Source organism: Panthera tigris, chromosome C1 (genome assembly GCF_018350195.1).
Source record: "Panthera tigris isolate Pti1 chromosome C1, P.tigris_Pti1_mat1.1, whole genome shotgun sequence".
NCBI lineage: Eukaryota > Metazoa > Chordata > Mammalia > Carnivora > Felidae > Panthera > Panthera tigris.
This window is the reverse complement of record NC_056667.1, coordinates 105,106,050-105,118,267: the sequence shown is the minus strand read 5'-3', so window position 1 is coordinate 105,118,267 and position 12,218 is coordinate 105,106,050. Positions and strand designations below refer to the sequence as shown.

At 47.7% G+C, this 12,218-nt stretch overlaps 1 protein-coding gene and 1 long non-coding RNA gene across 4 annotated transcripts in view; one reads left to right on the top strand and one right to left on the bottom strand.

Moving 5' to 3' along the window:
- Nucleotides 1-504: 504 nt before the first annotated feature.
- The window catches only part of SELENBP1 (selenium binding protein 1), an 18,781-nt gene continuing 7,067 nt past the window's right edge, over nucleotides 505-12,218 (top strand). The window contains exons 1-2 of one of the 2 annotated variants that reach the window (XM_007088120.2): nucleotides 505-754; nucleotides 1,877-1,915. In XM_007088120.2, coding sequence (XP_007088182.1) covers nucleotides 1,885-1,915 — 31 coding nt within the window. In that variant the 5' untranslated portion in view covers nucleotides 505-754; nucleotides 1,877-1,884. Of the gene's footprint in view, nucleotides 755-1,876; nucleotides 1,916-11,472; nucleotides 11,566-12,218 lie in introns of those variants that run through there. The other variant, XM_042994113.1, reaches the window with a different exon arrangement.
- LOC102954952 overlaps nucleotides 9,546-12,218 on the bottom strand; it is a 19,661-nt gene continuing 16,988 nt past the window's right edge. For both annotated transcript variants that reach the window (XR_006220585.1, XR_006220586.1), the window contains one exon: nucleotides 9,546-10,196. This is a non-coding gene — a long non-coding RNA (uncharacterized LOC102954952). The remainder of the gene's footprint in view (nucleotides 10,197-12,218) is intronic.

Sequence of the window (12,218 nt, the reverse complement as noted above, 5' to 3'; positions counted from 1 at the left end):
CAGACAGAGAGACAGAGGGCAAGCAGGGCAGGGGCAGAGAGAGAGGGAGACACAGAAACCAAAGCAGTCTCTGAGCTGCCAGCACAGACCCTGATGCGGGGCTGGAACCCACAAACAATGAGATCATGGCCTGAGCCGAAGTCTGGCCCTTAACCGACTGAGCCACCCAGTCACCCCTTAACCATTTTTAAATGTACAGTTTGGTTTTGGGTTTGTGCAACAGATCTCTAGAACTTTAGACGGGCTTTATTACTGTGATCATAACATTAGCACTCCAGTGCATGCTCACTGCTACTAGAAGAACTTTACATTTATTAAGTCATTTAATTTTCAGTGCAGCCTATGAGAGTAGGTATTTTTATTATCTCTCTTTTAGAGATGAGGAAACTGAGGTACACAGAGGTTAAATAACTTGCCCAAATTCATTCAGCTAGGAACTTGTAGAACCAGAATTCAAACACAGGAAATCTGGTTCTAGAATTTTTGCTGTTAATCTCCTGATGGGCCACTCCTGCCTGGCAATGGTCTGTTGTGGACAGCCAGCCACCTGTAACCCAAGCTAGAATGTTTTTTCTTCTCAGTATCTTTCCTGATGCCAGCGGCTTTCCTGATGAGCAGGCTTTTGAAGCCATTAGAGCATACTGAGGAAGATGAGTTTTGGCAAGACAGGGCAAATGAGAGGGCACAGCGGGGCATTTTGTGGTTTCTTTCTGCCTTCAGGATGTTCTCAGGCTCCACCCAGCTATACTTGGAGGTAAGAAGCATGGAGCTACTGAAATCCTGGGCCAACTAGGCGGATCAGATAATCCTTAGTTTATGAAGGGGCTTGGGCCACAAAGTCACCCAGTGTCCCATGGTCCCACATTTTGTTTCTCTTGGGACTCAGAAGCCCACAAGAGTCTATTTATCAAAAGAGGAGCCTGCTAAAGGGGGCTAAGCCTCAACACCTCTTTTGGCCACCGTGGGGACTCTCCTTCTGGGTCTTGCTTGCCACAGCCTCATGGGTCACCCCAATTTGTCAAGCACTGTTGGATCCTTTGAGTCATATGGCCCCATTGGCAGATGTGTTGAATACAGCCAGGCGCGGCCAGAGAGCCCTTCCTGGTAGGAGACCCCGCAGTCACTGCAGGGGTTGGGGGGGTCACTGCCTCCACCCATCATGCTCCAAGTGCAGCCCTGGACCCTGCAGCATGGCTGGTCACCCGCACACTTGTCTGTGTCCACATCCACCAAAGCCCACTCACCACTGTCCTACCTCTTTGTGTCTGAGCCCTCCTGGGCACACCTAGATGTCCAGGACTGTCATGTGCTTCATCCTAGCTGCAAAGGGATCTGGGACAGTGAGCATGGGGTCTTTTTGGTTCCTAGAGTGGTTGGTGGTGGGTTCCATCTGCCAACAGACAGAAAAAGAGCCATACGTGCTGGCCAGCCCCAAACAATGAAACACAAAATGACCCATCTCAAGGAGCTCTTGTGAAAGTTCTATGATTCACTACAGGAGAGTGTAGCCGTTTATAGGCACAGAGTCTGAAGCCGACTGCCTAGATTCAAATCCTAGACTCTGCTACCCACTAGCTGTGTGAGTTGGAGCAAGTTACTTCCTTTTTGTATGCTGTCACTTCCTTATCTGTAAAATGGGCGCAGTAAGAGTCTCCACTTCATAGGTTTGTTGTAAGGATTAATTAAACAAGGTAGAGCATGTAAAGAGCTTATGGAAGTATCTGGCACATAGTAAGCTTTTATGTGGATTGGGGTTCATTTCTTTTTTGTCTTTAAAGTGCTTAGAGCGATACCAAGGGTATGTTAAGCATTTAATAAGTGATGTCTGTTTTTGTTGTTGTTGTCATTATGACCTATTTATTGCCTACTTGTCCAGGTGCTTCTATGGACCGTATCCTAGAACTGGAACTCCCAGGTAAAAACGCTGTGCACAATTTAACTTTTGATAGGTATTGACGAATCGCATTTGTAAATAAGGCACCAGTTGGCACTCTCACCCATCTCCAGTGATGACCTTTTCCTCATGTTCTAACCGTGACTGGATTTTAACCTTTTAAATTTTGGCTCAAGACACAAGAGTGTTATCGTATTCTTTCACTATTTCAATTTTTAAATTATGTGTGTATTTCAAGCTTACTTAAAAAAATGTAAAAAATACATAATTGGTACATAATGTGAAAAAGAAATATTTTTCCCTATAATCCAAGTCCTCAGAGGTAACCAGTGTTGGTTACATTTGGTAAGTTTGGTATGAGCTTACAAGAACTACAAGAAGTTTTATCTCTTCAAATACTTTTCTGTAAACATGTAACCTTATTTATTTGTTTGTTTGTTTGTTTATAGTATACATTTATAGTACATATTAAATTAGAAGTTATGTAATTATATACTATGCAATTATAAATTATAATTTAAATTAATTAGTTTAATATGTAAAGTAGTCAAACTAAATAAAACTATATGGTTTAATTAATTAATTTTATATATAGTTTAAATTGAATGGGTTCATACTATTTTCTGTCTCTTTCCCCCTCGTCCATATTTCTTGGATATCCTTCCACACCCATATGTATAAAGTTATACATTATGGTTTCTTGGTGTTCATGTTATGGATGTTCCATAATATATTGAACTATTCCCCTACTGGTTGTTTCCAACCTGTCACTATTATGAACAAGGTTGCAGTGGACATCTTATTAATAGATTTGAATACTTGTCCATTTCCACAGAGTGGATCATCCAAGGTGGATTCCCACTGAAAATGCTGCCAGGTGCTGCTAAACTGCCTTCTGAAAATGTTCCACCATTTTATACTCTTGCCAAAAAATACAAGAGTGTCCTTGTCCTCACACCTCTTCCAACACTAAACGTTAACAATCTTCTTATTTTTGAAAATCCTGTCATGTTGTTGTTTTAACAAGCATTTCTTTAGTTGCTAATGAGGTTGGGTATCTTTATTTATGTTTATTACCCATTTAACCTTCATTTTCATATCCTTGGAATATTTTTCTATTGACCGATTGTCTTTTTCTGATTGATTTGTTGGAGATCTTTGTATACTTTTTTTCTTTTGTTTTCTAAGTTTATTTATTGTTGAGAGAGACAGAGACAGTGTGAGTTGGGGAGGGGCAGAGAGAGGGAGAGAGAGAGTCCCAAGCAGGCTCCACACTGTCAGCACAGAGCCCAATACGGGGCTTGAACCCACGAACTGTGAGATCACTACCTGAGCCGACATTAAGAGTCAGAGACTTAACCAAATAAGCCACCCAGGTGCCCCGGAGATCTTTCTATATTAAGAGAGATCATCATTTTTCAGTTTAAGCCTTTTTAAACTCTGGTTTCTGAGCAGCCTTTTGATAAGGTGAGACAGGAAATCCCAAAATATCCCCTTTCCAAACAGCACTCTCCATCTTTCTACACTTGTGACCCTGGGGAAATTGCAGTGGAACAGCAGGTTAGATATGGTATATGGAAGACAGAGAGTCCAGGACATGCAGTGAGGCCCTTTCCCAGACCTTCCTCTGATTCCATGTAGAATGAAGACAGGTGTCCCAAAGCCTCAGGATTCCTGTCTCTTTGGGACACTGGAGGGAGTATCCAAGTTGCTTGCCCTTTTCCCAGGCAGCATCTTGGTGGTGAGGTGAGAAAATGTAGGCCCTGAGAAGGAGGGGAATTTGTTCCTGCCTGTCCTGAGCTTAGTAGAGAAACTGTGACTCAGAGATACGACTCCAGGGGCCAAAGGTCCTTCCAACCTCAAATAGAAGGGCTTTCATTTTCCTTTGGATTTTTTTTATTTACAGTATTATAACATGTCCAAAATGGAAGCTTGATTAGAGGTTTTGATGGCTTAATTTGGGCCATTAACCGAAACTGATGTAATTCTTTCTTCCCAGGGCTTGTAACTGAGAAGGTGCAAGCCAAGTGAGCCTCTGTAAAGGTGGAGACGATTGCATAAAAGCCTTTTTATGGTTCTCGTCTCAGCTCTTCTGGAGCCAGGCTTGGCACAGGAGGAAGGCTGGCACAGGAGGGGCCGGGGAGGAAGTCACAGCAAACTTCCCTGTGTCCCTGGGACTGATGTCGCTGTTACCTCCTCTAGACTACAACACTGGGTTCACACCCACCTCACTTTTTCTTCTTGTAGGTTAGATATGTGACAAGATACATAATTTCTGTTGTAGTGAGATCCTCCTTCACTTAAACTTGAATCTATCTTCAAGGTAGATAGATACCCTTGCTTTCCTACAGATTAAACAGATTTAACAACAATAGAGGGGTGCCTGGAAGGCTCAGTTGGTTAAGCGTCCAACTCTGTTTTGGCTCGGGTCATCATCACACAGTTCATGAGTTGGAGCCTCACATGGGGCTTGTGCTGACAGTGTGGAGCCTGCTTGAGATTCTCTCTCTCTCCCTCTCTCTTTGCCCCTCCCCCTCTCACTCTGTCTCTCTCTCAAAACTAAATAAATAAACTTTAAAAAATGCATAAGAAAAAGAACAATAGAAAGGTATGGACCCTCTTCAGATCTTGATTCAAATAACCTGTAAAACAAAAACGTGTAAGACAAAAGGGGAAATTTGAATATCTGATAATAGTGAAGACTTACTAATTTGCATAGGTGTGATTATGAGACAGTGGTTTAAAAAAAAAAAAAAAAGATGGGAATGCAAGCTGGTGCAGCCGCTCTGGAACACAGTATGAAGGTTCCTCAGAAAACTAAAAATAGAACTACCCTAAGACCCAGCAATTGCACTACTGGGTATATAACCAAGGGATACAGGTGTGCTGTTTCAAAGGGACACATGCACCCCGATATTCACAGCAGCACTATTAACAATAGCCAAAGTATGGAAAAAGCCCAAATTTCCATCGATGGATGAATGGATAAATATGTGGTGTATATATATATATATATATATATATATATATATATATATATACATACATACAATGGAGTATTACTCGGCAATCAAAAAGAATGAAATCTTGCCATTTGTAACTACGTGGATGGAACTGGAGGGTATTATGCTAAGTGAAATTAGTCAGTCAGAGAAAGACAAATATTTTATGACTTCACTCACATGAGGACTTTAAGAGACAAAAGAGATGAACATAAGGGAAGGGAAACAAAAATAATATAAAAACAGAGAGGGGGACAAACATAAGAAACTCATAAATATGGAGAACAAACTGAGGGTTCCTGGAGGGGTTGTGGGAGGGGGGATGGGCTAAATGGGTAAGGGGCATTAAGGAATCTACTCTTGAAATCATTGTTGCACTATATGCTAACTTTGATGTAAATTTTTAAAAAATAAAATTAAAAAAAAGAATTCTAATCTTGAAAGGATGCTTACAGAAATATTAATGCAAGGAATAATACAGTGTCTCGTGTTGGCTTCAAGAAAATCTGAGGTAGAGGAGGGCTAGGAAGAAGAGTTGAAGCAGGTAGGGTTGTGAGCAGAGTTTTAGGGAAGGTGGTGGTGTAACTGCAGGTTCATCATACTCTTCTATTTTTGTAAAAATTGACATTTTCTACTGAGAGAGAGACCTAGAGAGAGAAAGAGATCTCCCTCTCTCATTTGCCTTTCTTTTCTTCTGTCCCAAGAGACGACTTTTTAAACACTTCCCTCTCCTTCGCATCTCCCTTGCTCTTAAATTTTTTTTTTTTAACGTTCATTTGTTATTGAGAAACAGAGAGACAGAGCCCGAGCAGAGGCGGGGCAGAGAGAAGAGTAGACACAGAATCTGAAGTAGGCTCTGAACTGTTAGCACAGAGCCAGATGTGGGCTCGAACTCACAAACCGCGAGATCATGACCTGAGCCGAAGTCTCAGCTCAACCAACTGAGCCACCCAGGCGCTCCAAGTCTCCCTTGCTCTTATTATCAGAGGCATGCCTCTGATAAAACCAAGCCATGCTTAGCACCTCAAGGGTAACCTCTGAGGCTGAGAAGGTGAGAAGAGGACATCCCATCCCACAGAAATAAACTGTTAGTGGTGATCTTTCCAGCATCCGTGACAGGCCAGAAGGCGGCTATTTCTGAGTGCACTGAGGGTGGGCTGGAAGCCCTCCAAGTGCCTCTCAGATCACCCCCAGCCCTGGCAGAGGGTTTTTTTCCTCTGAGCTCTGTTGTTATTCTGAGTGGCAGGCTTTGAACTCAGCATTGTTCAGAGATAGGGAGGTGCTGTGAAATTAGCATGAGCAGCTGGTTGAATTTGTAAAACTCTGTTTCCTCTGATGTAAGATGAAGAAAAAGCTGTTTACCTGTCCAGTTTGCTGTGGGCAGTCCCTGAGCTAACTGCTAGTGTGCAGGGCCCGGCCTGGCACCAGCCACACCTGCTAACAGGTCCTCAGTAAATGCTACTCCCTCCTGCACAGGGCGTGTCGTTGGTCTGTTAAAACCAGGAGAAATGAGCAGGACGTGGCTCAGGAACTGCTTAGCTGCGAAAAACCTCCACCTGTCCAGCCAGTCCCACATGAGGCCTCCGCAGGCTGCTGCCTTGGGTGCCACAGGCACCTTGAGTTGTGTGTTGGGTGTGTTCGTTCTGTTCGCGCTGCTCGTTTGCACACAAACCTGCACATGTATAGACCAGACCACCCTGTCCAATCCCCGTTTACTCTCGGCCACCCACATTACCCCATGTCCTTCATCGCACTTTATTGGTAATGATGCTATTGCCTTGATTAGTTGCCATCTCCCTCCGCAAATCATCTCTATGATGGCAGAAACTGCCTTGTTTCCCACTCTGCCTACCAAACCTGGTGGAGGCCAAGACTGAATGAATGACCACGCACGCGTGTCTCTCCCAAAGGAGAGGGCAGGCAGGCAAAAAAATAAATAAAATAAATTAGTACCTTTATTTGGGGTTTTGATTACAAAAGTAATACATGCTTATTATTTTTTAAAATGTACAAGTGTCGGGGCGCCTGGGTGGCTCAGTTGGATGAGAGTCTGACTTTGGCCCAGGTCACGATCTTGTGGTTTGTGAGTTCAAGCCCCGCGTCAGGCTCTGTGCTTGGAGCCTGGAGCCTGCTTCTGATTCTGTGTCTCCCTGTCTCTCTGCTCCTCCCCTGTTCATGCTGTCTCTCTCTCTCAAAAATAAACATTAAAAAAAAATTTTTTTTTTTTTTAAACTTTCTTTTTTTTTTTTTTTTTTTTTTTTTTTTTGGGACAGAGAGAGACAGAGCATGAACGAGGGAGGGGCAGAGAGAGAGGGAGACACAGAATTGGAAACAGGCTCCAGGCTCCGAGCCATCAGCCCAGAGCCTGACGCGGGGCTCGAACTCACGGACCGCGAGATCGTGACCTGGCTGAAGTCGGACGCTTAACCGACTGCGCCACCCAGGCGCCCCAAAAAAAATTTTTTTTAATGTACAAGTGTCTGGGGGTGCCTGGGTGGCTCAGTTAAGCATCTGACTTCAGCTCAGGTCATGATCTTGTGGTTCATGAGTTCAAACCCCGCGTCGGGCTCTGGGTTGACAGCTCAGAGCCTGGAGCCTGCTCTGGATTCTGTGTCTCCCTCTCTCTCTGCCCCTCCTCCGCCTACTCTTGTCTCTCTCTCTCTCTCTCTCTCAAAAATAAAAAAATAAGCATTAAAAAATAGATATATACAAGTGTCTGAAACAAAAGTAAAAAAATTATCCCCTTCCTTCCGTTGCCTCTCTCCAAAGGTAACCATGGTTACACATGGACGTAGTACCTTTCCTGTAGCAGGGGGCATCCCCCACTCCCTCCGCACCAGGAAGATCCCGCTGTTCAGTTCAGGAGACACCTGCTTCTTCTTTCCCCATTCCCAAGAAAGTGTCCCTGAGAGTCCCCAGAAACAAAACAGCACAGCTTTCCACATTCCTTCTGGAGCTTCTTCCTCCCCACCACCCACACCCCTCCCAAGCCAAACAGAGCCAAACAAAACACCAAATGGCCTGGAGTGATTAGAAAAACTGTGAGCTCCAGAACCCAGGAACCTGAGAGGGGTTACTGCTCGGCACCTAACTTGGCCTTGGCCCCTCTGAGCCTCAGCTTCTTCCTAAGTCAAAGGAGGATGATTTACCTACAAGTTTGGGGTGTGGCAAGGGTTAAGTGGGGGTGCTGCGGGCAAGGGCGAGTGTGACCAGGTAGTTCATTCAGTTTAGTTCTGCTTGATCCCTGATATCCTCCCCTCCACCCCCACCCCCCCACCAGCCGGACTGGGATTGCTTCCCCATTGCTTTTGTTTTGCGAGAGATGAAGAACAACACTTTTTTTCCTCTCTCTCTTTTTTTAAAATTTTTTCAAATGTTTATTTACATTTTGAGAGAGACAGAGCATGAGTGGGGGAGGGGCACAGAGAGAGGGAGACACAGAATCCGAAGCAGGCTCCAGGCTCCGAGCTGTCAGCACAGCTGTCGAAGCTCAAATCCATGAACTGAGAGATCATGACCTGAGCTGAAGTCAGACTCTTAACAGACTGAGCCCCCCAGGCGTCCCTCTTTTTGTCTCTCTTTTTTTTTTAAATGTTAAATTATTCTTGGAGACTCTGACGTCATCTCCTCTCCTTTCCTTTCTCTGGGTTTAATCTTTCTTTCCTCACTTCGTCATCTTGCCAAACAGTGGTCTGTTTAAAGAGGCCCAAAGAAGTCTGGCAGAGACTGGAAGGAAAGGGGGGAACCAGCAGAGGGGCTCCATACCCCCTACACCACAAGAATCTGCTTTCTGTCTGCAGATGATGGAGCAAAGCCAAAGTTCAGGCAGCGGTTACATAACCGCCTTGCTGTTCAGCTGCTGGCCTGATAACCTACCTCCTCTAATATTTACTGTGCTTTTTTGGAGCTTGAACCAGCAGGAAGGAACATGGGCCGCACCCACCCTCCTTTGGGGTGGGGGTGCCCAGTGTCAGGCATATGGCCTCCTGGGATTAGCAGACCTGGGCTGGGGTCTCACCCTCCCTGGGACTGCCCAGGGCAGGAAGCTCGAGGCCCTCCTCATATGCCTTCATATCAATCTGGGAGTCAGCCAGCTCCAGTTGGACTCTGGTTGGCTATGGAAGGGCAGATCAGAGAGAGGAGAGAATGCATAAGTTCCTGAGAAGCAACATTAGGGATGCCTGAGCCACAGTGAGGCTGAGTGGGGTGGCCCATCATGGAAGCAAAGACGCCATGGGCCATGGACCCTTCTACGACCAGCCTGAGCCCTCTCCCTGGGCTGCTTCCACCTGTAGCCCTGATTTGAACGAATTTTCCCAACCACCTTGCAGGCTGTGGAGGAAGCAGTAGGTAGGGGCTAGGGGTGCCATTCAGGAGCCACAGAGAACACCAGGTCAGGGTTCAGAGCATGAAAGAACCTACAGTCTGTGACAGAACGGTGCTTTGCGGTTCTTGTCTAGAATAAGCAAAATCACAGTTTCTTTGGGGGTGATGATTCAGGAACCTTTTTTTTTTAATGTTTACTTATTTACTTTGAGAGCACATACGCAAAAGGGGGAGGGGCAGAGAGAGAGAGGGAGACAGAGGATCTGAGGTGGGCTCAGCACTGAGAGCAGAGGGCCCAACGCGGGGCTTGGTCCCACGAACTGCAAGATCGTGACCTGAGCCGAAGTCAGACGCTTAACCAACTGAGCCCCCCAGGTGCCCCAGAACTTTTGACAAGGGGGTGAGGATGGGATTTCTTTCTCTTTCAGATCTTGGTTGTAAGGCTACTTCAAGCCCCAAAGCAGGAAAGTAGAGGAGGTATGAGATGGGGTCCTAGGAGGAGGAGGAGGAGGCCAGAGGCGCAGGCTGGAGGCAGGGTGAGGAGAGATAGCCAGCAGATGGGGAGGCCAGCCCAGGCGAAGATGCAGCCCCCTGGGCCACCCTCTGGGGGACAGCTGCACCCACAGGGCTGACTGCAGCACATGCCTGGCTGATGGCGTGATGGTGAGGACCCAGATGTAGGAAAGAGCCAGGGGAGTTGAGTGATAGTGAGGAGAAGGGGGTAAGGGCAGCCACAGAGCATCTCCCTCTGGGTGCTCCCTTACCCACAGGAACCAGGAGGACAGATGCCCGTCATCTGTCATACTGCAGCCCAGCTTTGTTCTTCCTTTCACTCCGGTTTGGAAACACCATGGATCTTTCCTCCGGCAGTCTCGAGACCAAACTTCGTCCCTTTCACTATCCAATAAAAACTTCACCCCATAGCTTTCATCCAAGATGAAAGTGGCTTCTATAGACGCCGAGTCAGCAGGTTCCTAGAAGAAGCAAATGTTACCCCTGTCAGGCAGCCAGGTTTCAGGAAAGAGGGCCCCTTGACTTCACGATGAAAAACAAGTGGGGTGGGTTCCCTTGCCCAGCCCTTTGAACCTGGGCCTCTCTGGATTGGGGCAGCCCCAGAGAGAGTTAACAGATCAGGCCTCAACCTTGCCTTGGTTCTTCAGCAAGCACCTGTCATTTGCTTGGCAGCTGTGTGGCATGTCCCTGGGACCCTGTACTAGCAGGCTAGGCAGCCCTGGTGGCATTGAATCCTCCAGCTGGGGGACTCCTTCCTTCCTGGATGAATGGAACCCTGAGAGTCTTCTGACTTGTCACAGGCCAGTTAGGGACAGTGACATCATGCTGGACTGCTCTGGGGCCCTGCTACCCACCTAGGGAGCTGTATGAGGTACCCAGCCCAGAGATGGGGGGGGCACTACACTTCCACCTGCCGGGATTTATGAGGGTAATGAGCGTGATAATGAGTGCTGCCAATTTTCCTTCCACTTCAAAGCTCAACAGGAATACACAAGTCAGGAGAAAGTGAAACCTGGACATGGGTCCTAGTTAACCCCAGTTCCTGTCAGGGCGGCCATGGCAGGAGGACAGGGTGGGCAGTTTGGGGGTGGGTAGGACTGTGCCTTTTGGAGCCTGGACGTCTGGAATCAGAGGGCAATCTTAGGAGAGAGCTGACCCTGGCTGTGAATAGGAGCAGATGGGCCCACAGCCCTGCGTGGAAACAGACCCAAGTACAGAGGTAAGCACTGACACAGGAACATGTGCGCTCGTACGCTCGCGCAAACACACACTCACGCGCACAGGCACATATGCATAGGCCCACACGAGCAACACTCCGGCAGGCACAAGCTCACTTAAGTACACACAGACATGCACAAGTCCAGACACACAGGAACACTCACACAGGCACGTATGCACACACAAAGACACACACACACACACACACACACACACACACACACAGGCATACAGGACTGTGCACATACACAGACCCACAAAGTATTCCCAGGCACCCACAAGAGATACACACACAGGCACAGTGCATATCTGCAAATGCACAGGCTCCTAGCACACGCGCACGCGCACACACAGATATACACACACACCCTGCAACTCAAACAGCAGCCTCCCAGGCCATTTGAGAACGTCCTGGCCAGCTGCCCTTGGTGGTTCACCCTGGGCTGTAGCCGGGGCCCTCCCCCTGCCCCGCCCCGCCCCCCAATTGGTTGTATAAATTCCTTCCCTTTGCCCCTTCCCGGGCACAGCGTGCCTCGGACACCAGCCCGGCCTCTGTTTCTGCTCCCTCCTGACAGGCCAGTCAGGATCAAAGCATACCAGCAAGCAGCATGGGTAAGGAGGGGGCTTTCTGACAACCAAGTGCCGCCCACCCTGCCACAGGAAGTGGCAGAAAAGTTAGGTCGGGAGAGCTGGGTGGGGGGGCAGGCGCTGGACTCTGCTCCACCGGCGCCACCCCACCCCCACCCCTGAATCTCCCAGCTCAGCCAAAGTTTCTAGAGGGTGCCAGAAGAGGAGGGTGGAGGGGCTGCGGAGATGGGTGGCCCTGGACCCCCACCTGGCTTCTCAGCTGCAGCCCGGGCGCCTTTCTGCAGCTGGGAATATCTGGTGGGGCGGGAATACAGTGGCAGAACCTTTTGTCCCCAGCCTATCACCATAGGTGAATGACAGTCCTGATTTCAGCCCTGGGCCAGCTTCTTACTCCAGGAAGTAGGGAGCCCAGGCCTTTGGGGACAGATGGCTCTCTAGCCACCCGGAACCTGATCACTCTGGGATGGAAAGCGGAGCCCACACTCTGCCGCTGGGCGCCTATTCCAGTGCCTCCCACCCCTCAACCCACCCCCCAGTCCCCAAGCCCTCCTGTTCCTCACTCTCAGGCTCCTAGAGGCTCCAGTGAGCTACCCTGTGTTCATCCTAAACCCACAGATGTTCAGAGATCTTGCTAAAGATGCTTAAGACAGGGCATTGTTTCCCAGAAAGAACACTGA